Source organism: Mustela putorius, unplaced genomic scaffold (genome assembly GCF_011764305.1).
Source record: "Mustela putorius furo isolate JIRA1106 unplaced genomic scaffold, ASM1176430v1.1 tig00537248_pilon_pilon_pilon, whole genome shotgun sequence".
In the NCBI taxonomy this organism is placed as follows: domain Eukaryota; kingdom Metazoa; phylum Chordata; class Mammalia; order Carnivora; family Mustelidae; genus Mustela; species Mustela putorius.
In genome coordinates, this window is record NW_025422387.1 from 6,921,771 (window position 1) to 6,942,817 (window position 21,047).

At 45.2% G+C, this 21,047-nt stretch overlaps 1 protein-coding gene across 1 annotated transcript in view; it reads left to right on the forward strand.

Annotated features, from left to right (window-relative positions):
* The first annotated feature begins 1 nt into the window (after position 1).
* The window catches only part of ACAD10 (acyl-CoA dehydrogenase family member 10), a 35,838-nt gene continuing 14,792 nt past the window's right edge, over positions 2 to 21,047 (forward strand). Inside the window, 8 exon segments of the mRNA XM_004753246.3 lie at positions 2 to 91; positions 4,862 to 5,061; positions 9,430 to 9,578; positions 11,979 to 12,173; positions 15,545 to 15,703; positions 16,815 to 16,974; positions 18,391 to 18,532; positions 20,425 to 20,493. Coding sequence (XP_004753303.2) covers positions 4,875 to 5,061; positions 9,430 to 9,578; positions 11,979 to 12,173; positions 15,545 to 15,703; positions 16,815 to 16,974; positions 18,391 to 18,532; positions 20,425 to 20,493 — 1,061 coding nt within the window. The 5' untranslated portion in view covers positions 2 to 91; positions 4,862 to 4,874.

Genomic DNA, 21,047 nt, shown 5'->3' on the forward strand with positions numbered 1-21,047 from the left:
CCCGGCCGCCGTCGCCGACCCGCGTGCGCGGAGCAGCGCTCGCTCTGATTGGCTAGGGTGGCCGCCACGTGATTGGCGTAACGGCGCGGAGGTGAGTCTGCGTTCCCCGACCCGGTCTTGAGGAGGTTTGGGAGGAGGAGGCTTAAGAAGGTTGAGGAGCTGGGTGCATCGTTAGGCGGATTCGTCGGTTTGCGCTCAGGCTCGAGTTTACCTCTTTGAGAGGTCTTACCCTCAGGCTGCCTCCCGACGGTGAGGGGTCCCCGGGTCCGCGAGGTCCCCGAATTGTGGGAGGAACCGTGACCTGTGGCGAGCTCTTGCCCTTTTGTTGTGTCGGACCCCTCGCTGTAGCGCTGGAGGGGTTGCTTTGTGTTAGCCACACTTTACATATAGGTACACCAAAGCTCAGAGACGTGCAGAGAGGGGTCTCCGCCTCTCTGAAGGCCCTTGAGGAATAGGGACTCGATTGCGGAGTTTCTGACGAGATAGGGCGGTGGGCTGATTTAGCGCACGGTGTTGGGAGTAAGATCTGGGTCTTGCTCCCCGCCCCATAACACAAATGTTTACTGAGAACCTAAGCACTGCTGGGGTGGTCCCATTTTCGTGATAAGCACACAGTTCCTGCTCAAATGGAGTCGACCTTGATCGGTTGGATGACCTTGAGCTAGGTTTTGACATAAAATTGGATAATACACAGTCATGCGCATGAAATAGAGCCTGTGGCTCTACATGTATCGCTTTTTCTTAAATTCAGCTTTCTTTCCGGTATGTCAGACTGCCTTCAGCATATAGATACTGGAAGCCACAATCAATACCTAAACGTCGGACATAGACAGGATGCTATTCCAAGCATACGCTATAAGGATTTCTAAGATGTGTCACAGCACATCCTGGACACGTGTGGGTCCATGGACTACATGTACATATAACATTAACCCATGCTATGTGTGACTGCATCTTACGAAATAGGTTTCAATCAATACACACTGTTTAGATCAGGGTTTCTCAATCTTTGCACTATTAACATTTTGGGTCCCAATAATTCTTTGGGGTGTGTGTTCTATACTTTATAGGATATTTAATGGCCTCCCTGGTCTGGCCCACTAGATACCAGTAGCACCCCCCCAAATGGTGACAACCAAAAATGGACCGCGACATTGTCAATTGACCCCTTGGGACCAAAATCACACCTTGTTGAGAATGGCTGTGAAAATTCATATGCCATAGTCACATAGTATGTGAGTATAACGTGCAAGACCTCATGAACCTTTTAGAGTATACCACAGTAATAGATAACATTTTTCTTTTCTTTTCTTTAGGGAAGGGGGTGGGGAGAAGAAGAGGGAGAGCGAGAGACAATCTTTTTCTTTTAGTGTGTTTTTTTTTTAATTTTTTAAAAAATTTTTTATTTTTTATTAACACATAATGTATTATTTGCTCCAGGGGTACAGGTCTGTGAATCGCCAGGTTTACACACTTCACAACACTCACCATAGCACATACCTTCCCCAATGTCCATAACCCAACCACCCTCTCCCTCCCGCCCCCCAACCCACTGTTTTGTGAGATTAAGAGTCTTACAGAGAGATAGAATCTTAAGCAGTCTCCATGACCAGCAGCAGAGCCCCACGCAGGGCTTGATTTCACAACCTTGAACTCATGACCTGAGCTGAAACCAAGAATCAAATGCTAAACCAGCTAAGCCACCAGGAGCCCGAGTAGTACTAACATTTAATAGAGTGCCAGCTACTAACTTACGTGCTTTACATACTTTATCTCATGTAATAGTAACAACTTTATGAGACTGGTGTATAATAATTCCCATTTAGAGAGGGAGAAGGAACCTGAATCTTGGGGAAACTTGCTGAGGATCTCACAGTAAGTGGCAAAGCTAGAATTCAAACCCAGGCAGTCTGATTCCAGAGCCACATTCAACCTCTTTACTGAAATATCTTCTTAATATGTGACAACACACGTGTGCATATTTATAAAAGCATGAGTTAAGTAGTAAGGCTACATTATCATACTAATCTCATTCTGAAAGTCAGAATGGTACAGAAGGAAGACGCTAGTTCCAGAGAATAGTTGACTAGTGACGGGCAAGTTGGGCTTGTTACCGGTCTTTGTGGCGATCAACAACTAAACCTGTCCCGCTGCCTTCCCTCATTTCTCATTCATCCAGTGTAATTCATCCTTCCAGCTCATTTATACTGAACACCTGCTGTGTGTCTAGATACAGTGCTGGGCCCCAGGGGGATGGGTATATACAAAAATGAAATATATACAAAGATGAAAAAAACAAGATGGGCCTTGATTTAAGGAGCTTACAACGATAGGAGCAGATGAGCATGCAAACAGTTACTGTGTCGTGGAGTAAATGCTCTAGTGAAGGTATGGAGAAGAAACAATAGGAGTTTAAGGGGAGAAAAAAAAAAGTAGTACTAGAGGCTGCCTGGGAAGAAAAATCCTCAGGGTGCCTGGCTGGTTCAGTCAGCAGAACATGAGACTCTTTGAGTTTGAGCCCCACGCTGGGTGTGGAGCCTACTTAAAAAAATAATAAATTTTAGGGGCGCCTGGGTGGCTCAGTGGGTTAAGCCTCTGCCTTCAGCTCAAGTCATGATCTCAGTGTCCTGGGATCAAGCCCCGCATCGGGCTCTCTGCTCAGCGGGGAACCTGCTTCCCCTTCTCTCTCTGCCTGCCTCTCTGCCTACTTGTGATCTCTCTCTGTGTCAAACAAATAAATAAAATCTTTAAAAATAATAATTAATTTTAAAAAGCCTCTGCAGAGGAGATAAAGCTGAGGCTGTGTTATAAAAACGAGTGGAAATGTATATGCAGATGAAGCAGGGAAAGCCGTCACGGTCAGTGCGCAGCAGGTACCAAAGCCTGGAGGTGGGAGAGATCAGGGTTTTGGCCTCTCTGAAGAGAGTGCTGGGAAGTGGCTAGAACAGAACCGTCATCTCTAGTTGGAAGGAATAACCAGGCTGGTCATGGGAGCATTGCCCACTCACCCATTAGTACCCTCCGTGGAGATGCAAGTCAGCCCTTCAGGCCCCAGAGACGCCTTTCGTCGCCATTAAGCCCTGACACAAAGTTTTTGACGCTTTTATGAGCCTATAAATAAACTCCTTTCATCATAAACTCTGGCCGTGGCATGGGAACCTAAGTAAAACTGAACATGCAAATCAACCTTTGAGTTTTTCATTTCAAAACCTAAACCCCCCCCCCATTCTGCAAATTTCCAATTACATGAAAAACATAGTATCATCTTGAAGATTTACTGCTTGAGAACCCTTTCCTTAGAGTTTTCTATGTTTTATTGAACACTGATGGCCTCACGGAAGTGACTCCTGTAAACTTACAGGCTGTCTTCCCATAGTATTTTGTTCAAACCTGATTTTTAGTAAGCTTTGAAGCTATAGAAAAGCAAAGATTTTCATGTGGAACTGACTGCAAATGGAATTTGCTTTCATCATTTTTTTTTCACCCCAGCTTTTTATTTCAGACATAGAGAAAAGTTGAAAGAACATACAATGAATGATCTCTTATATACTCTCAATCATATGCCCTTCACCGAGATTGACTAAAAATCCTGCCACATTTGGTTTATCTCTACCCCCATATATAGATATGTGTCTATATACGTGTGTGTGTGTTGTGTGTGTATAGGCTTTTTTTTTTTTTTTTTTTTTTTTTTTACCTTTTGAAAGTGTGTTTAGAAAAGAGACAAATGGGGAACAGTTAGGAGCCTGTTGATGTGATGGGAGGCACCGTCAGTACTAGGAGGAGGTCAGTACCAGGCATTCTGGGAGTATACAGGAAAGGCTTCTCATCGGTCTTTTCTGGTAGCCAGAGGGGGTTTCATGAAGGAAGTGACAGGTAAACTACAACCTAAAGGACACTTCGGAATTAGCCAGGTAACAGGTAGAAGGGAGAAGTCCGGGGCAAGGAAACAGCACAAGAAAAGGCATGGTAGCTGGAGGAGAACATCATGTGTTTGAAGAAGCTGCATGTAGATTTGCATGTCCACATCATCCAGATTAAAGTGAAAAAAAGAGGGAGAGTTGCTGCCAAGGAGGGGGACAGATCTTAAAGGGCCTCTTGGGGCAGGTTAAGAAACCGAGAGTTTATCTTGAGGGCAGTGGGGAAACATTGAAAGTTCTAAATGGGGGGCACTTGGGTGGCTCAGTGGGCTAAAGCCTTTGCCTTCAGCTCAGGTCATGATCCCAGGGCCCTGGGATCGAGCCCCACATCAGGCTTTCTGCTCAACAGGGAGCCTGCTTCCCCCTCTCTCTCTGCCTGCCTCTCTGCCTACTTGTGATCTCTGTCTGTCAAATAAGTAAATAAATAAAATCTTAAAAAAAAAAAAAAAGAAAGTTCTAAATGGGAATAAGATGTGGCCAAATTTGCAATTTTGAAGGCACACTCAACTCTGCTTGAAGAGTGGAGAAAGAACGAAGAGTTTGAGAAGAAGCAAGGGAACCCAATAAGAGGCTAACATGTTGCAACGTTCTGTAGGCAAGACCATCTGTGGATAGGAAGTGGAGAGAGGTAGATGGCGATTTTCAGAAGGAAGACAACAGCATAGAGCACATGGAATTGAGGTGGCCAAGTGGGGGACTGAGAGAAGTCAGGGGCAAATCCCAGTTTTGTAGCTTGAGCAGCTAGCTGAATGGTGGAACCTTTTCCCGGGCTAAGGAGCCTAGAAAACAGAGTAGTCTGGGAGGGCTCAATTCTAGTGGTTGTTTGAAGTGTTTCCGGGAGATCAGTGGAGATGTCCAGTTGGCACGCCTAAGCCCCCGGATGGAGGTCAGGATTGGAGGCAGAGAAAGCAAGCTGTGCCCTGTGTCTTCTTCTCGTGCAGCCTTGGCCTCAACATGTACATGAGGCAGCTCTTCCGGTCCTCACATCTCCAGTGGGCTTGGAGGGCAACCTTCCCGAAACACAACCAGAGGAGGCTTCAGCGAGCCAGGCGATGGACACATTCTGGAGGTGGCACCTACAGAGCGGTGATTTTTGACATGAGTGGAGTTCTCATTCCTTCTCCAGGGAGAGTGGCGGCAGGTGAGCTCTTCATTCTGTTTCACTTTTGGAAACTAGGGTCGGCGCAGGGGGAATGAAGCGTGTAAGGGGAGGCTGAGAGGAACGTTTGGGCAGCTCTTCATTTCCATGTCACCTCATGGCCTGTCTTCGCTGCTTCACCTCCTGCCATCACGTTCTCATTCCAGCCAGCAGGAAGGAAAAAAGGCAGAAGAACTGACCTACTGTGGTGGCTGCTTGGGCAGTTTTCCATGCTAAGCGAACCCAAGTACAGGTTTTACATGCCCCTGAGTAAATATTTCCTATTGACCTTAAACATGAAGCAGTTATTTTGCCAGCAAAAATGAGTTTGGGGGTGCCTAGGTGGCTCAGTGGGTTAAAGCCTTTGCCTTCAGCTCAGGTCATCATCCCAGGGTCCTGGGATCCAGCTCTGCTCAGCAGGGAGCCTGCTTCCCCCTCTCTCTCTCTGCCTGCCTCTCTGCCTACTTGTGATCTCTGTCTCTGTCAAATAAATAAAATCTTAAAAAGAGAATGAGTTTGTTTGGGAATAGCAAGAGAATTGCAGTTTGGGACAAGCAAGCTATGGCCAACACCACAGGCTAGTCCCACAAAGGAGAGGAACATTATTTTGTGGAGAAAGAGGAGGAAACTGGGAGGGCTTGTTTTGAACAAAAGTCCACTGGAGAAAGGCAGGAGTTCAGGGCGACAATGATTTCTCATCAGCGGAGGTGCTGGGGTAGTGAGTTAAGCACACATCTTTCTCCTGCTGAGGCCGGGAAGTGATGATCCTTTCCTTTTGAAGATTGTTCTTTTGGGTTCTGTAACTGACAGGACTCGGAAGGGCGTGAGGACTCCCCCTTCTGGCCGCCTGGCTTCATTTCAGGAAGGTTTCCCTTCTCACATGACCCAGCTAATAAGCAAGCGGACTCAGCAGTTTTTGACCTCCAGCGGCAGCTGGGCCCTCAGCTTCTCTATTCCTCTGCTCATATTCCACTGGCATTTACGACCGGGCAGTTCCCACCTTCCCAACAGCCATCCTACTCCCCGCGCCACAAACCTGCCTCCTTGACCGGCAGCCGAGTCTCCTTTTGACCAAGATCATTGGACAGAACTGAAAGTTTTCTTAACTTTCTCCGGAGTATCTGGAGAACCTATTCGCTTCTGTCCTCTCCGTGTGCCTCGGCCCAGGGTTAGCTCCCTATCTTCCCCCACCTGCACCATCACGTGAGCCTCCTAAGCTGTCAGTCTCTGCCCGCCCCCCACCTGCAGCACTCTGGGTTTTGTGCCACCTTCCACACAGCCCCCAGAATTACCTTTCTGAAATATAGATCTTATCCCCTCCCTTCCTTGCTTCAAATCCTTGAGTGCCTGTGCTTTGCCCCTTAGATGAAGTCCAGAAGCTTTCACTTGGTATCCGAAGGCCTCTTGCAGATTAGCCCTCCTGTCCTTGTGTTGCAGCATCGCCCACATTTCAGCTGCGATGGACTGACTTGTTCTTTAAACTTGCCAAACACATTTACACTCTTGTGTCTTTGCAAGTTCTCTCCCCTCTGCTGGCAGCTGCCCTTCCCCGTCCTGTCTACCTGTTCAAATCCTCCCGGTACTTTTGATGGTAAGTGAAGCAGTGTATTACTGGCTCAGTGCCTGGAGTCTTGCACACTCACTACATCTTGTGGTGATTATTAGTATTGATTTTAAGACTTCGCTTCTGGGAAGCCTTCTCTGACCTCCTCCCTGGGTAGAATGTCCCTGGCTAGCATGTCAGTGTAACCTCTACCAAGGTGTGTTTTGGTTAGCAAGGTTTTTCTATAAAGGGCTAAGTAGGCTTTGCAAGCCATACCACAACTGTTCTGTTTTGCTGTTGTGGCAAGAAAACAGTGACAGTAGTAAATGAATGGGTGTGGTTGTATTCTAATAAAACCTTACTCACAAAAACAGATGGGACACAGAGTTGGTTCCCAGGCCATCCTTGCTTCAAACTGGAAGTTTGCAAACCCTTGCTTTAGTTTATACATCTGTGAGGTAGTCCGTTATATGAATGTACCATAGGTGATTTAACAAGCCATTTATTAATATACATTTAAGTTTCTGGTTCTTTCTCTCTTTTTTTCCCCCCCTTAAGATTTTATTTCTTGGGTTGCCTGGGTGGCTCAGAGGGTTAAGCCTCTGCCTTTGGCCCAGGTCATGATCTCAGGGTCCTGAGATCAAGCCCCACATTGGGCTCTCTGCTTATCAGGGAGCCTGCTTCCTCCTCTCTCTCTGCCTGCCTCTCTGCCTACTTGTGATGTCTGCCTGTCAAATAATTTTTTTAAAAAAATCTTTAAAAAAAAGATTTTATTTCTTTATTTGAGAGAGAGAGAAAACAAGTATGGGGAGGGGCAGAGGAAGACTCGGGACTTGATCCCAAGACTTGATCCCGAGAGACTCCAGCATCATGACCTGAGCCAAAGGCTTAACCAGCTGAGCCACCTAGGCGCCCTCTGATTCTTTTTATTACAAGTAATTCTGCACAGCCTTGTACATATCCTTTGCTGACTTTTATAGATCTATCTGTGGGAGAGATTCCTAGAAAGTAGGATTACTGCATTGGATATACATTTAAAATTTTGCTTTCCATAGAGGTTGTGCTTGTTCCCACTCCCATCGACAGTATATGAGAGTGCCAGCTCCCTTATGTACTTGCCAATTCTCAGACCATAAAAAATGTGACACACTTTAGTTCTCAGATTAAACAAGTAGGATTGTTTGGATTGAGCTTTAAACGCCTTGCTATTCTCGGGGCACCTTGGAGGCTCAGTCAGTTAAGCATCGACTCTTGGTTTTGGCTTAGGTCATGATCTCACAGTGGTAGGACTGAGCCACTCTTAGGCTCAGGGTCGAGTCAGCTTAAGATTCTTTCTCCCAGGGCCCCTGGGAGGCTGAGTGGATTAAAGCCTCTGCTTTCGGCTCAGGTCATGATCCCAGGGTTCTGGGATGGAGCCCCACATGGGGCTCTCTGCTCAGCAAGGAGCCCTGCTCCTCCTCTCTCTCTGCCGGCCTCTCTGCCTACTTGTGACCTCTGTCTGCCAAATAAATAAATAAAAATCTTTAAAAAAAAAAAAAAGATTCTTTTTCCCTTTCCCCCTTAGCCCCTCCCCACTCTCCTGCTTACATGCTCTCTCTCAAAAAAAGTCTTGCAGTTCTCGAAGGATAGATCAGATCAGTAACACTGATTATTTCTGAAGAATGAGATTATCATTTTACTTTCTTATTTTATACTTTCTATGGTGAGATATTTTCAGTGCACAAGCCTTATTTTATCCAAACAAAAAAAAAAATGTGTAAAGCATATTATGTCTTAGAAATAATTACAATAGTTTTATATATTTTTTAAGGGTTTTTTTTTTGTTGTTGTTGTTTTTTAATTTGTTGGAGAGAGAGACAGAGATAGTGAGAGATGGCCGGGGCAGGGAGTAGAGGGAGAAGCAGGCTCCCCACTGAGCAGGGAACCCGATGCGGGATTCGATCCCGGGACTCCAGGATCATGACTTGTGCCAAAGGCAGTTGCTTAATCAACTGAGCCACCTAGGCGCCCCGCTTCATGTATTTTTGCCCCGTAGAAGCTATATTTTAGAAAGAAAAAACAACCTTGTACAAGAAAAAGCAGCCCCTGTCTAAAGGTCCCCAGTGTAGACAAATGCTGATCTGTTCACTGTGTGAGCATCTTGTGGATAGAAATTTTCTTCCTTGGGGGCTCCTGGGTGGCTCAGTGGGTTAAAGCCTTTGCCTTTGGCTCAGGTCATGATCTCAGGGTCCTGGGATCGAGCCCTGCACCCGCTCTCTGCTCAGCGGGGAGCCTGCTTCCCTCTCACTCTCTGCCTGCCTCTCTGCCTACTTGGGCTCTCTGTCAAATAAATAAATAAACGCTTTAAAAAAAATAATAAATTTCCTTCTTTAGTCCACAAAGACGGCATCCCCCAAGCAAACATTTCCGTGTACCACCAGCCCCACTGCCATACGGGATTACTACAGTTTACAAAATGACAGGCTTGTTCACGAGTGCCGGCAGCGTCCGGCTTATTATGCATGTTATTCCCTTACTACCTGCCAAGCCCGTGTGAATGAGCCGGCTAATGAGAGACCTGGGAAGAAAAGACATAATGCAGTGTCGAGTCCCGTCAAGCAGCCGGTAAAGACCTGACACTTAGCAGCGGTGTCTCCTCACTCAGTATCACTGTCGCCTTGGAGGCCTCCCACTGAGATTTTGCATTTCCTGAATTTCTTCAGACTCCCAGCAGAATCCGCCTGGCACCATGGCAGTGCCTCGGGTCGGGGATGCTAATTCCCCCAGGCTTCCCAAAGCCGGGCCATGGGTCCACGTGCTTCACTTACTGCATCTTTTACTTCCTATAGAATGGGAACTACAAAATGATATCCCTCCTGGAACTATACGGAAGGCCTGGATCTCAGGTGGCGAGAATGGGCCCTGGATGAAACTTATGAGGGGAGAGATAACAACAGAGGATTTCTTGCAAGAATTTGGGAGACTTTGCTCTGAAATTGTGAGTGATAAAAACACTTGAATTTATATATTATTTTTGCCAGATAGGGGACACCCCACTCACCTGGTAAATTGATTAAACTGCAGATAAAGAGGTAAAACCTAATAATCTATTTTAAGTTTTTCATTTCTTTGTTTTTTTTTTCAATATTTCAAGTTTTTATTTATTTTGTTTGGTTGATTTTTTTCAAAATTTTATTTAAATTTTAGTTAGTTAACATACAGTGTAATATTAGTCTCAGGAGTAGTTGATACATCACTTGGATACAACACCCAGTGTTCATCACAAGTGCCCTCCTTAACACCCATCCCCCATTTATAGTAAAAGTTTTTTTTTTTAAGATTTTATTTATTTATTTGACAGACAGAGATCACAAGTAGGCAGAGAGGCAGACAGGGGGGGCGGGAAGCAGGCTCCTTGCTGAGCAGAGAGCCTGATGTAGGGCTCGATCCCAGGACCCTGAGATCATGACCTGAGCTGAAGGCAGAGGCTTAACCCACTGAGCCACCAAGGTGCCCCTATAGTAAAAGTTTTTAATGTATTTCTTCCATTCCCAGGAACTCAACTGTAGCTATAGATATGAATAAGTAAAAGTATTCCTTACTGAGCTCTATCAATTCTTGTTCATCTGTAAAAGGAGCTGTCTGCATAACAGCTTTGATTGGAAAGCTTAATTAAAGCAATAATAAGGGGTGCCTGGGTGCCACAGTCCGTTAATTGTCCAGCTCTTGGTTTCGGCTCAGGTTGTGATCTGGTGATCAGGTCCTGGGATTGAGCCCTGCATCAGGCTCTGTGCTCAACATGGGGTCTGCTCGAGATTCTCCCTCTCCTTCTGCCTCTGCCCTTCCTACTCATGTTGTCTCTCTTCTCTCTCAAATACATAAATTAAATCTTAAAAAAAAAAAAAAGTTTTAAAAAAATTTTAAAAAGCAGTAATAATATTGACCCTTTTCTCTGTACTAGGCATTGTTCTAAGTTCTTTTTTTTTTTTTTTTTTAAGATTTTAAAAATTTATTTGAGTGAGAGAGACAGAGATAGTGAGAGCAAGCATTAGTGGGAAAGAGAGGGAGAAGCAGGCTCCCTGCCAGGCAAAGAGCCTGACATGGGGCTCGATCCCAGGACCCCAGGATCATGACCTGAACTGAAGGCACCCACTTCACTGACTGAGCCACCCAGGTGCCCCTGGTTCTAAGTTCTTTATTTACATTAACTCAAGTGTGGACTTCACAGTAATCCTACTAAAATGATTTAAATTATAGTAAATAAAGTTCTGTGGATCAGTGGTTGTATTGGTTGCACAATAATGAATGTACTTAACGCCACCCAGCTAGACACTTAAAGTGGCTAAAATAGTAAATGTTGTGTTAGGTATATTTTACCACAATTTCAAATATGTATGTAAAACATCGTGCTAAACGAAAGAAAGAAGCTGATCAAAAAAGACCGCATATTGTATGATTCCGTTTATATGAAATGCCCAGAATAGGGAAGTCTATAGGAAAAGAAAGTAAATTACTAATTTTCTAGGGCTGAGAGTATTGGGGTATGGGAAGTGGAATGGGGAATGATTGCCAGTGTATGTGGGGTTTCTTTTCAGAGTGATGAAAATGTTCTAAGATTGATTGTGGTGATGGTCACACAACCTTGTGAACATATTAAAAACTTTGAATCAGGGATGCCTGGATGGCTTAGTTGGTTGGACAACTGCCTTTGGCTCAGGTCATGATCCCGGAGTCCCGGGATCGAGTCCCACATCGGGCTCCCAGCTCCATGGGGAGTCTGCTTCTCCCTCTGACCTTCTCCTCGCTCATGCTCTCTCTCACTGTCTCTCTCTCAAAATAAATAAATAAAAAATCTTAAAAACAAACAAACAAACAAACAAAAAACTTTGAATCAGGGGCTCCTGGGTGGCTCAGGCAATAAACATATGCCTCCGGCTTAGGTCATGATCTCAGGGTCCTGGGAACGGGTCCCGCATCGGACTCTCTGCTCAGCGGGGAGCCTGCTTCCCCCTCTCCCACTACCTGCCTTTCTGCCTACTTGTGATCTCTCTTTCTCTCTATCAAATAAATAAATTATATAAAAAAAAGAAAATCATTACATGTCTTCTGGATCATTAAGGATTAAATCAGATCTGCCTCATATACTTTTGCAGTTGTTACTTCTGAAGATTGCCAATCCATGAGTAAAATAGAGAATTCACTTATCAGGAATATTGGTATAGATGGCTCCAGTCTCTACCATTGGCATGGAAAGTCAGTTTTTACAACCTTGTATGCAAGGTTCTGCACAACAGCCAAAGGAGAATTCCCTAGGCAACAATATTTTTCTCTGTTGGTGATAAGCTCTTCCTCCTACTCTTAATTATTATCAGTTCTCCTCTCCCTTCCCCGCTTTTAGGTGAAGACCTCTGTACCCGTGGACTCCTTTTTCTCTCTGCTGACCAGTGACCAAGTGGCAAAGCAGTTCCCAGTGATGACTGAGGCCATAACTCAAATTCGGGCAAAAGGCCTTCGGACTGCAGTCTTGAGCAATAATTTTTATCTTCCCAATGGGAAAAGCTTTTTGCCCCTGGACCGGAAACAGTTTGATGTGGTAAGCTTGAAGTGACCCAAACTATCAAAACAGAGACTCTGTCCTTGCTTCAGGAGTCATCATTAAGTGCTGCCTTTTAGCTGATCTTGAGTGAATGGGTTTTCTTATCCAGACTAACTTGACTAAACTAGGTTTAGACATAACAGGACGAAAAGAGGACATTTAAAAGGTCACTGAGCTCTCAGCAAAGTCCAGTATTTATGGGATTTGACAAATGGTTGAAACCTCAGCTTTAGAGACTCTTTCACATTCTGAATTTGAACCTTATTCGTCATATAACACACAAACTTCCATTGGGCCTCACGTCTTAAAGGGCCTGCTGACCTTTTTAAAGACCAGTCCTGTTGGGGTGCCTGACTGTCTCAGTTGGGAGGGTGTGTGAATATTGATCCCAGGGTCATGAGTTTGAGCCCCTGTGTTAGGTCTAGAGATTACTTAAATAAATAAATTTTTTTTAAAAGATTTTATTTATTTGTCAGAGAGAGAGAGAGGGAGAGAGAGCGAGCACAGGCATACAGAATGGCAGGCAGAGGCAGAGGGAGAAGCAGGCTCCCTGCCGAGCAAGGAGTCCGATGTGGGACTCGATCCCAGGACACTGGAATCATGACCTGAGCCAAAGGCAGCTGCTTAACCAACTGAGCCACCCAGGCATCGCAATAAATATTTTTTTTAAATAAAGAAGAAAAAGGAGCACCTGGGTGGCTCAGTTGACTAAGCGTCTGACACTTGATTTTGGCTCAGGTCATGGTCTCAGAGTTATGATCTCAGGGTTGTGAGCTCAAGCCCCTGCTTAAGATGATTCTTTCTTTCCTTCTCCCTTTGCCCTCCCCCTCAAAAAAAAAAAAAAAAAAAAAAAAAAAAGGACCAGCGATGTTGCTCTCTATTTCTGTGGCATTAATCCTGAGACTAGTGCTAACAAAACTTACTGCAGTAATGGAAATGTCCAATATGGTTGCTACTACCACACATGGCTATTAAACACTTGAAATGTGGCTAGCATCACTGAAGAACTGAATTTTATTTCATTTTTTATTAGTTTAAATGTTAATAATCAGGGCGCCTGGGTGGCTCAGTGGGTTAAAGCCTCTGCCTTCGGCTCAGGTCATGATCTCAGGGTCCTGGGATCTAGCCTGGCATTGGGCTCTCTGCTCAGCAGGGAGCCTGCTTCCCCCTCTCTGCCTGCTTGTGATCTTTGTCAAATAAATAAATAAATAAATAAAATCTTTAAAAAAATGTAAATAATCAAATACTGTATTGGCTAGCCCAGTGCTAAACTGTCAAACTACACTGAGGACATACTGAGTGCAGAGATGGTCTTCTGGGCTAGGAGGTTACTGTACCTATAAAGGATTCCCCATTTCCCCAAGAGAAAATAGAGTACTATCCTAGGATAGATAACGAATTATTTTTAGATGACCTGCTTAAACTTCAGTTAGAGAATAAATTCTCATTGAGCCGTTACTCTGTGCAGGGTGTTGGCGAGGCACGAAGGGATACCGTGTCGCATGTGACGGACGATCTTTGCCTGCTGGAGCACCCAGTTGCTGCATTTCAAGGGCTCACTCACCACATGTGGCTAGTGGCTGCTATATCGGACAGTGCAGACAGCCTTTCCATCACTGCAGGAGGCTCTATCAGATAGTGCTAGTTCAGAACATGAAATCTAGTCGAATGGACAGGCAGAAATTCAGAGCACGAAGGTTGGAAATTAGCTTCGCAGCCCATACTGTTTTCACCTGCCACACCCCCCTTCCTTCTTGTAGAAAGCCCATCAGACATGAAGTCCTCACCTCCCTGGACATCATGCCTGGCTCCCCACCTGCTTAGATGGTTAATTTCCCTGCAGTACACATACAGACCTCTTCCAAGCTCCCTCCCCTGTGAGCGCTCCGAACCTCGGCCAGGTTCCGTCCTGTTTCTGCAGCTTGCAAACTTGCTCTCCTGAACCTCAGTTTTCTCATCTGTAATTCAGGAATAGCAATTTCTAGTTGTAGGGTAGCTGTGTGCCCCCCACAGAATAATGCATGCAAAGCTCCCTGCATGGTCCGGGCTCATGGCAGTTATTTTCAGAGGTTCCTTCCATCCAGGGCAGCTATAGGAATGATATCGTCCTCTGGACAACTGAAGCTGGTCAGGTTCACACTGAGCCCTCCAAGGGAAGCTACAATTTAAAAGACCTATTGAGCTTCTTGAAAAAAAAATGGACTTGTTTATTTAGACTTCACAGGCTTTCTGGCATGTGCTTTCCAGCAGCTTTTCTGGTGGGTTTTCATATTTTAGATCAGCAAGAGACCTGGAGTTTTAAAAATATTTCCTCAAGGGCAACGATTTAGATTTTTGTTCTCTAAGGCTCTAAATACATACATACACACACACACACACACACGTCCATGGGCACACGCACACACACACACACACACACACACACACATATTTCTTGGAATAAAGATAGTGTAAGCAATCCTGAAATGTCTAACAGCATTAGAGACTGAACTCTTCAGTATTGTAGGAATCTGTCTTGGCTTTAAGAATTTTTTTTCATCTATTTTTTTTTTTTTAATTTAAAAAGCTTTTGGGACGCCTGGGTGGCTCAGTTGGTTAGGCAGCTGCCTTCGGCTCGGGTCATGATCCCAGCGTCCTGGGATCGAGTCCCACATCGGGCTCCTTGCTCGGCGGGGAGCCTGCTTCTCCCTCTGCCTCTGCCTGCCATTCTGTCTGCCTGTGCTTGCTCTCTCCCCCTCTCTCTCTCTGATAAATTAAAAAAAAAAAAAAAATCTTTAAAAAGCTTTTACATTGTTTTTTATTGTAAAAACCCACATATCAGGGGCGCCTGGGTGGCTCAATGGGTTAAAACCTCTGCCTTCGGGCTCAGGTCATGATCCCAGGGGCCTGGGATCGAGCTCCATGTCTGACTCTCTGCTCAGCGGGGAGCCTGTTTTTCCCTTTCCCTGCTGCTCCCCCTGCTTGTACTCTCTCTCTCTCTCCCTGTCAAATAAACAAATGAAATCTTTAAAAAATATAATAAAAAAAAAATAAAGTTCTCAACGATTGCTACTGTAGGTAAGATAGCTGTTCACATCCCCGTGTTACTGATGAGGACACAGAGGCCCATCATGGCCTCACTGTTTGCCAAAGGTCACTGTGTCTGAAGCAGAACTCTGGTTTTCCAAGCTTGCTCCCAGGTAGCAATCCAGGATTTCCATGTCCAACTTTAAAAAGCAACATCATTTTACATCATAAAACTCCTAAGTTACTTGTTACAACAAATCTCAACTGTCCTTGTATTATTTCTCTTCAAAAACTATAGCAGGACGCATGTGGGAGCACCGCCTTTTAGAGACACTCACCTCTCACTCCTGTCCCTTGCTCAGGTCGTGGAATCCTGCCTAGAAGGGATCTGTAAGCCAGACCCCAGGATCTACAAGCTGTGCTTGGAGCGGCTCGGCCTGCAGCCGTCGGAGTCCATTTTTCTTGACGATCTTGGACCAAATCTAAAAGCTGCTGCCAGCCTTGGCATTCGCACCATTCAGGTAACGGTCACCATTTTTTGGAACCCCGGCTGTGCAACAGGCACTAGCCTCAGCATATCTGTGCAGACTGTTCACAATCATAGTTGTGTTTAGTGGTTTCCCCCCATGCTGCTGTAGTCTTATTTTTCTTATTAATTAGGAAATCTATGTGACGAGCCACTCACATTTCCAAAGGGAGGGAGAACAAACACTTACCAGAAAGTCAGTTTGAGGAAAGAATTATACAAGGAAGGGCACCCGAGTGGCTCATTTGGTTAAGTGACTGCCTTCAGCTCAGGTCATAAACCCGGAGTCCCAGGATCGAGCCACGTATTGGGCTCCCTGCTCAGTGGGGAGTCCACTTCTCCCTCTGACCCTCTCCCCTTGCATGCTCTCTCTCTCTCTCTCAAAAAAATAAGAAAATCTTAGGGGGAAAAAAAGGAATTACACAAGGACGTGGCTGGCAGGCTTAGGACATTTGGGATGGCAGTTAGGCTATCCTAGTAATGCTGTTCTGGGTTAGGGCACACGGACCGCCCAGGTGATGGCTGTGAAGGGTGAGAAGCCACAAGAGGAGGTCTCTGACTGGCTTGTGACGTCTGGGTTCTGGGTGCTGGATGCTGCTGTATGCTGGCCACCTGGTGTGAGGGAGCATCACGGACTCTTCACTGGCACTCTTTCCAGTGGAGAAGAATGATTAATGTGGTTAGGAATTAAATGGGAAGAGGAAGCTCATTCTACAGCTTCCTCGTTAGCTGACTATCCTGGCCTTCAAGGCCCTTGCCCAAAGACCTGACTTCTTGGCTATTTCCCTCTAAAGAACTACCCTTTTAGGGCACCTGGTTGCCTTAGTCCGCTAAGCACCTGTGTTCGTGTCCTAGGATGCCCAGGGTCCTGGGGTCAAGCTCCACATCAGCCTCCCTGTTCAGGAGGAAATCTGCTTCTCCCTCTTCCTCTGCCCCTTCCCCCCACTGCTCATGCTCTCTCTCTCTCTCACTCACATTGTCTCTATCTCAAATAAATAAAATCTTTAAAAAAAAAAAAACCCACAAAACTACCCTTTTGGAGAACAGGCAGGAGGCCAGGTGAGGATTGACTGGTGATACATGTTCAGTATTCTCTTTGAAACCAGGTTAATGACCCAGAAACTGCCATAAAGGAATTAGAAACCCTTTTAGGCTTTACGATGAGAATGGTTATTCCAAATACTGGCCCTGTGAGAGAAACAGTGGAAATTCCACGAGAGTCCTTGGAGAAGTACCTCAAAGACCTACTGGGGACCCAGAGCACAGGTATTTCCGTGTTTGTATTTTGCTGACTCTGTTAAGGCTCAGCTTTCAGTCTGGCTCTCCCTTTGAAATCCCTGTGGAATATGCTGGAGACAGGCGGTGTGATGAGGTAAACAGCTATTGGGCTCAGTGGAGCCGAAAGCAGTTTTCAGTCTTGCTTGGGAAAAAGCATTAACCCCAAAAGGTCATGTGCCCCCTCTTCCACCTGAGTGTGTGTATGTTTGGGGGGAGGTTTACGGGGGTCCCCTGGGACCTGGAGCCAGTGGTATGTGCCCAGGAGCACTGGAGTGTGTCTAATTGTTCTGAGGCAACAGCCTGTTTTGTGAAGGTGACTTAAGAAGTTCCCTGAGTTGACAATGGGACAAGGTCCTTCTTTTATTCTTTGAATTTCAGTCTGGGCTGGGGGGGTGGGGAGGGTGGGGGGAGACAGCTAGCTGCCTCAGGGGCTCTTTTTTTTTTTTTTTAAGATTTTATTTATTTTATGGAGAGAGACACAGCAAGGGGGGAACACAAGCAGGGAGAGTGGGAGAGGGAGAAGCCGGCTTCCCACAGAGCAGGGAGCCTGATGCAGGGGTCGATCCCAGAACCCTGCGATCATGACCCGAGCTGAAGGCTGAGCCACCCAGGGAAGGAAGACATTCCCACATGGTAATAAAGCCTTGCTTCCATACATTCAGTCCTTGAAAAAGACATTTTGTGTTGTGCTTCACAGTTCTGTTCTCCAGGAATTGGATTGTGCTTAGGGTCTCTTGTACTACTAAGGGGCCCTTTCGGAGCAGACCCACGAACTCAGGCAAACTCCCATTGCCTCCTCTTCTGATCATGTGAGACGAGTCTATGTCCGGAGTTCGGTCTTACGATGAAGCTGAGGGTTCATCAGGATGTTCCTGGGAGGGAGCCCCAGAGTTCAGCCCACTGGGGTGGGAGAGCGCGTCCCGTGAAAGCACTTTGGCTCAGCTGTTGGCCTCTGCAGAAGCTGCTTTCAGCCGTCATGGCAGTGTCAGGCATGGTTTGGCCGGGTATGGGCTGAGGGACACACAAGGGCATGGCTCATCCTCAGGCTTAAAGCATCCCATTTCGCCTGATTGGCTGTCACGATTGTGCTGGTGGCTGATAAACAGAATCAAAAAAGCTTTTCTTCGCAGAACGGGAGTGGGCCAGAGGGACAAAATCGGACACCTGTACAAAGTGAGAAGGACGGTGGTAGGAACGGAGTGGCCTTTGCCACATGGTAGTGGACCTGAGCTGGGGCAGGGGGGCAGGTACCCCTGGCCCTCAGTCATTTCTGGTGCCCAAGGAGGAGGTGTAGCCCAAATCAGAATGTTCTGCACACCCCAAATGTGGTATTCATTAGAAAGCAGGAATGCCCAGCTCTGTCCTCCAGAACCGCTTTCATTTTCTTGGTTTTCAAACTTGCAGGTCCATTGGAACTCCTTCGGTTTGATCATGGGCAGTCCAGTCCAACCTACTATGTCAGGCTCGGTAACCACCAGCTGGTTCTGAAAAGGAAACCCCTGGGGACACTCGTTCCATCCACCCATGCAGTAGAGAGGGAGTTCAGGTAACTTCTCAGAGCCGGGGTGTCCTCACCCCCCAGCCTCCGCAGCTCAGCCCCGAACTAACAAGCCAGCGCCCCATCAGAAAGCCCTGACACATTTCATGTGCAAGTGTGAATTTCCAAAATTATTTCCAATAAGAACATGTCACCTAATTTTATCCCGAAGTGTGTTTTTGCTTTTCTAGACCTACACCTCTAGAAAACCAGACTTTTGGGGGGGGGGAACCTCTGGGTGAAAAAGAGTGTTCCTGAAATCGGAAATATTAAACATAGTAGGTTGAAAAACCTAGTTCCAAACTAGAAAATTCTGGATGGGATCCGTTGGTTGGGGGCTTATTCTCCTGAAGCCTTTCTCCTGTTCTGCTCCCTTCTTCCTTTCAGCCCTCGATGCTCTGCAGAAGGAGAGCTGCAGAGTAGGAAAGGAAATGTGATGTCTCTTGGCCCCTTCTTGTTCGTACTGTTTACTCTCTGTCCTTGGGACTTTTCAGTTCCTGGAGATGGTGAACCATCATCTGGGGTCAGGAGGCTGCATTGTTCAGGTTCGCCGAATCTGGCTCTTGTGCCCATCCCTGGAAACAAGCACTGGGTCAGTCCCATCCAAACTCTGTGGACTGACAGTAGCTACAGAGAGCTGTTTCCCAAAGGAAACCCTAGATATTAATATCAGAACATGAAGCAGGGAAAGGACACCAGGCAGGCAAAAGCAGGAGCCAAATACTGGTGACAAGAACGAGTAATTATTTTTCTATTTAAAACACTTAAAAATGCCAAATACTAGTGACAAGACCGAGTAATTATTTTTCTATTTAAAACACTTAAAAATGCCAAATACTGGTGATAAGACCGAGTAATTATTTTTCTGTTTAAAACATTTAAAAATTTCCTCCTTGGGGGTGCCTAGGGTGACTCGGTCAGTTAAGCATCTGACTTTTGATTTCAGCTCAGGTCATGATCTCAGGGTCATGAGATTGAGCTTCAAGTCAGGCTCCACGTTCAGTATGGAGTCTGCTTGGGATTCTCTCTCTCTCTCTCTCTCCCTCTGCCCCTTTCCCTGTTCTCTCTTAGGCACGCTTTCTCAAATTAAAAAAATAAAATCTTAAAAAAAAAAAAAAAAAAAAAAAGAATGGGACGCTTGGGTGGCTCAGTTGGTTTGGCCATTGCCTTTGGCTCAGGTCATGGTCCCAGAGTCCTGGGATTGAGTCCCATATGGGGCGTCCCCTGCTCTGTGGGGAGCCTGCTTCTCCCTCTCCCTCTGCCTGCCACTCCTCCTGCTTGTGCTCTCTCTCTCTCTGTCAAATAAATGAAATCTTAAAAAAAGGAAAGAAGGAAAAAAAAAAAAAGAAAAGAATGTCTCCTGTGGACAGCATATCGTTAAGTCTTTCCTTTCTAGGCAGTAATACAATCTCTGTCTCAAATGTTTAGTCTAATAAATGTAATGTAACTATCGATGTTTGAATTAGTTCCATAATTTTTGCTATTTGTTTCTTGTTTTTCCCATGTTTTTTGTTCTTCTTGACTATCTTGGGGTCAATTGAATATTTTTTAGAATTCTGCTTTAATTTCTGGATGTACTGATTTTATTTTATTTTATTTTTTTATTTATTTTTTTTTTTTTAAAGATTTTTTTATTTATTTGACAGAGAGAGATCACAGTAGGTGAGAGGAAGGGAAGAGATCACAGAGAGAGGAAGGGAAGCAGGCCCCCTGCTGAGCAGAGAGCCCGATGTGGGACTCGATCCCAGGACCCTGAGATCATGACCCGAGCCGAAGGCAGCGGCCTTAACCCACTGAGCCACCCAGGCGCCCCTGGATGTACTGATTTTAATTCAGAAAAATAGTTTCAAGAAAATCTCAATTGAGCCAGCACTGCTACTCATTTCTCTTTGTTCCAGCAGGATAATGAAAGCACTTGCCAATGCTGGAGTGCCTGTTCCCAAAGTTCTTGACCGCTGTGAAGATTCAGGGTAATGTTCTGATTTATTTCTTTTATTACATATTCAAACTACAGAAGAGAAAAGCCCATATAGTAACTCAAATACCAGTTTGTTAGAGTGAAGACAAATACATTTGGGGTGGGAGAGAAAAGAGACTTTATAGCAACCTCCCCTGGAGGTTCACAGGTCCTTAAGTTGTCCTGAAAGAAATGCCTGCTTTTGTGAAAATTGGTAGAAAACATTCTTTATCATTTAAAAATTTATATCCATCTACTTTCATATTGCTTATTTTTACTAATTTTTTTATTATGGTCCTTCTAAACTGCTTTGTAATAAGGTTTTTGAATCTATCTCTTTTTGTCCCAACTTTTTATCTAAGAAAATTTTGAAACATACGGAAAAGTTGAAAGAAGAAAAAAAATAGTATAAAGAGTCCTTCATCTAGATTAAAACATTGTTAACATTTTGCCATATTTGCTTTTTATATTTATAGATGTATGTATATAGATGTATTTTATGTGAATAACTTTAATAGCAATAATTATACAATCTAATAATTTTATAACTTTACACATTTTATAAAT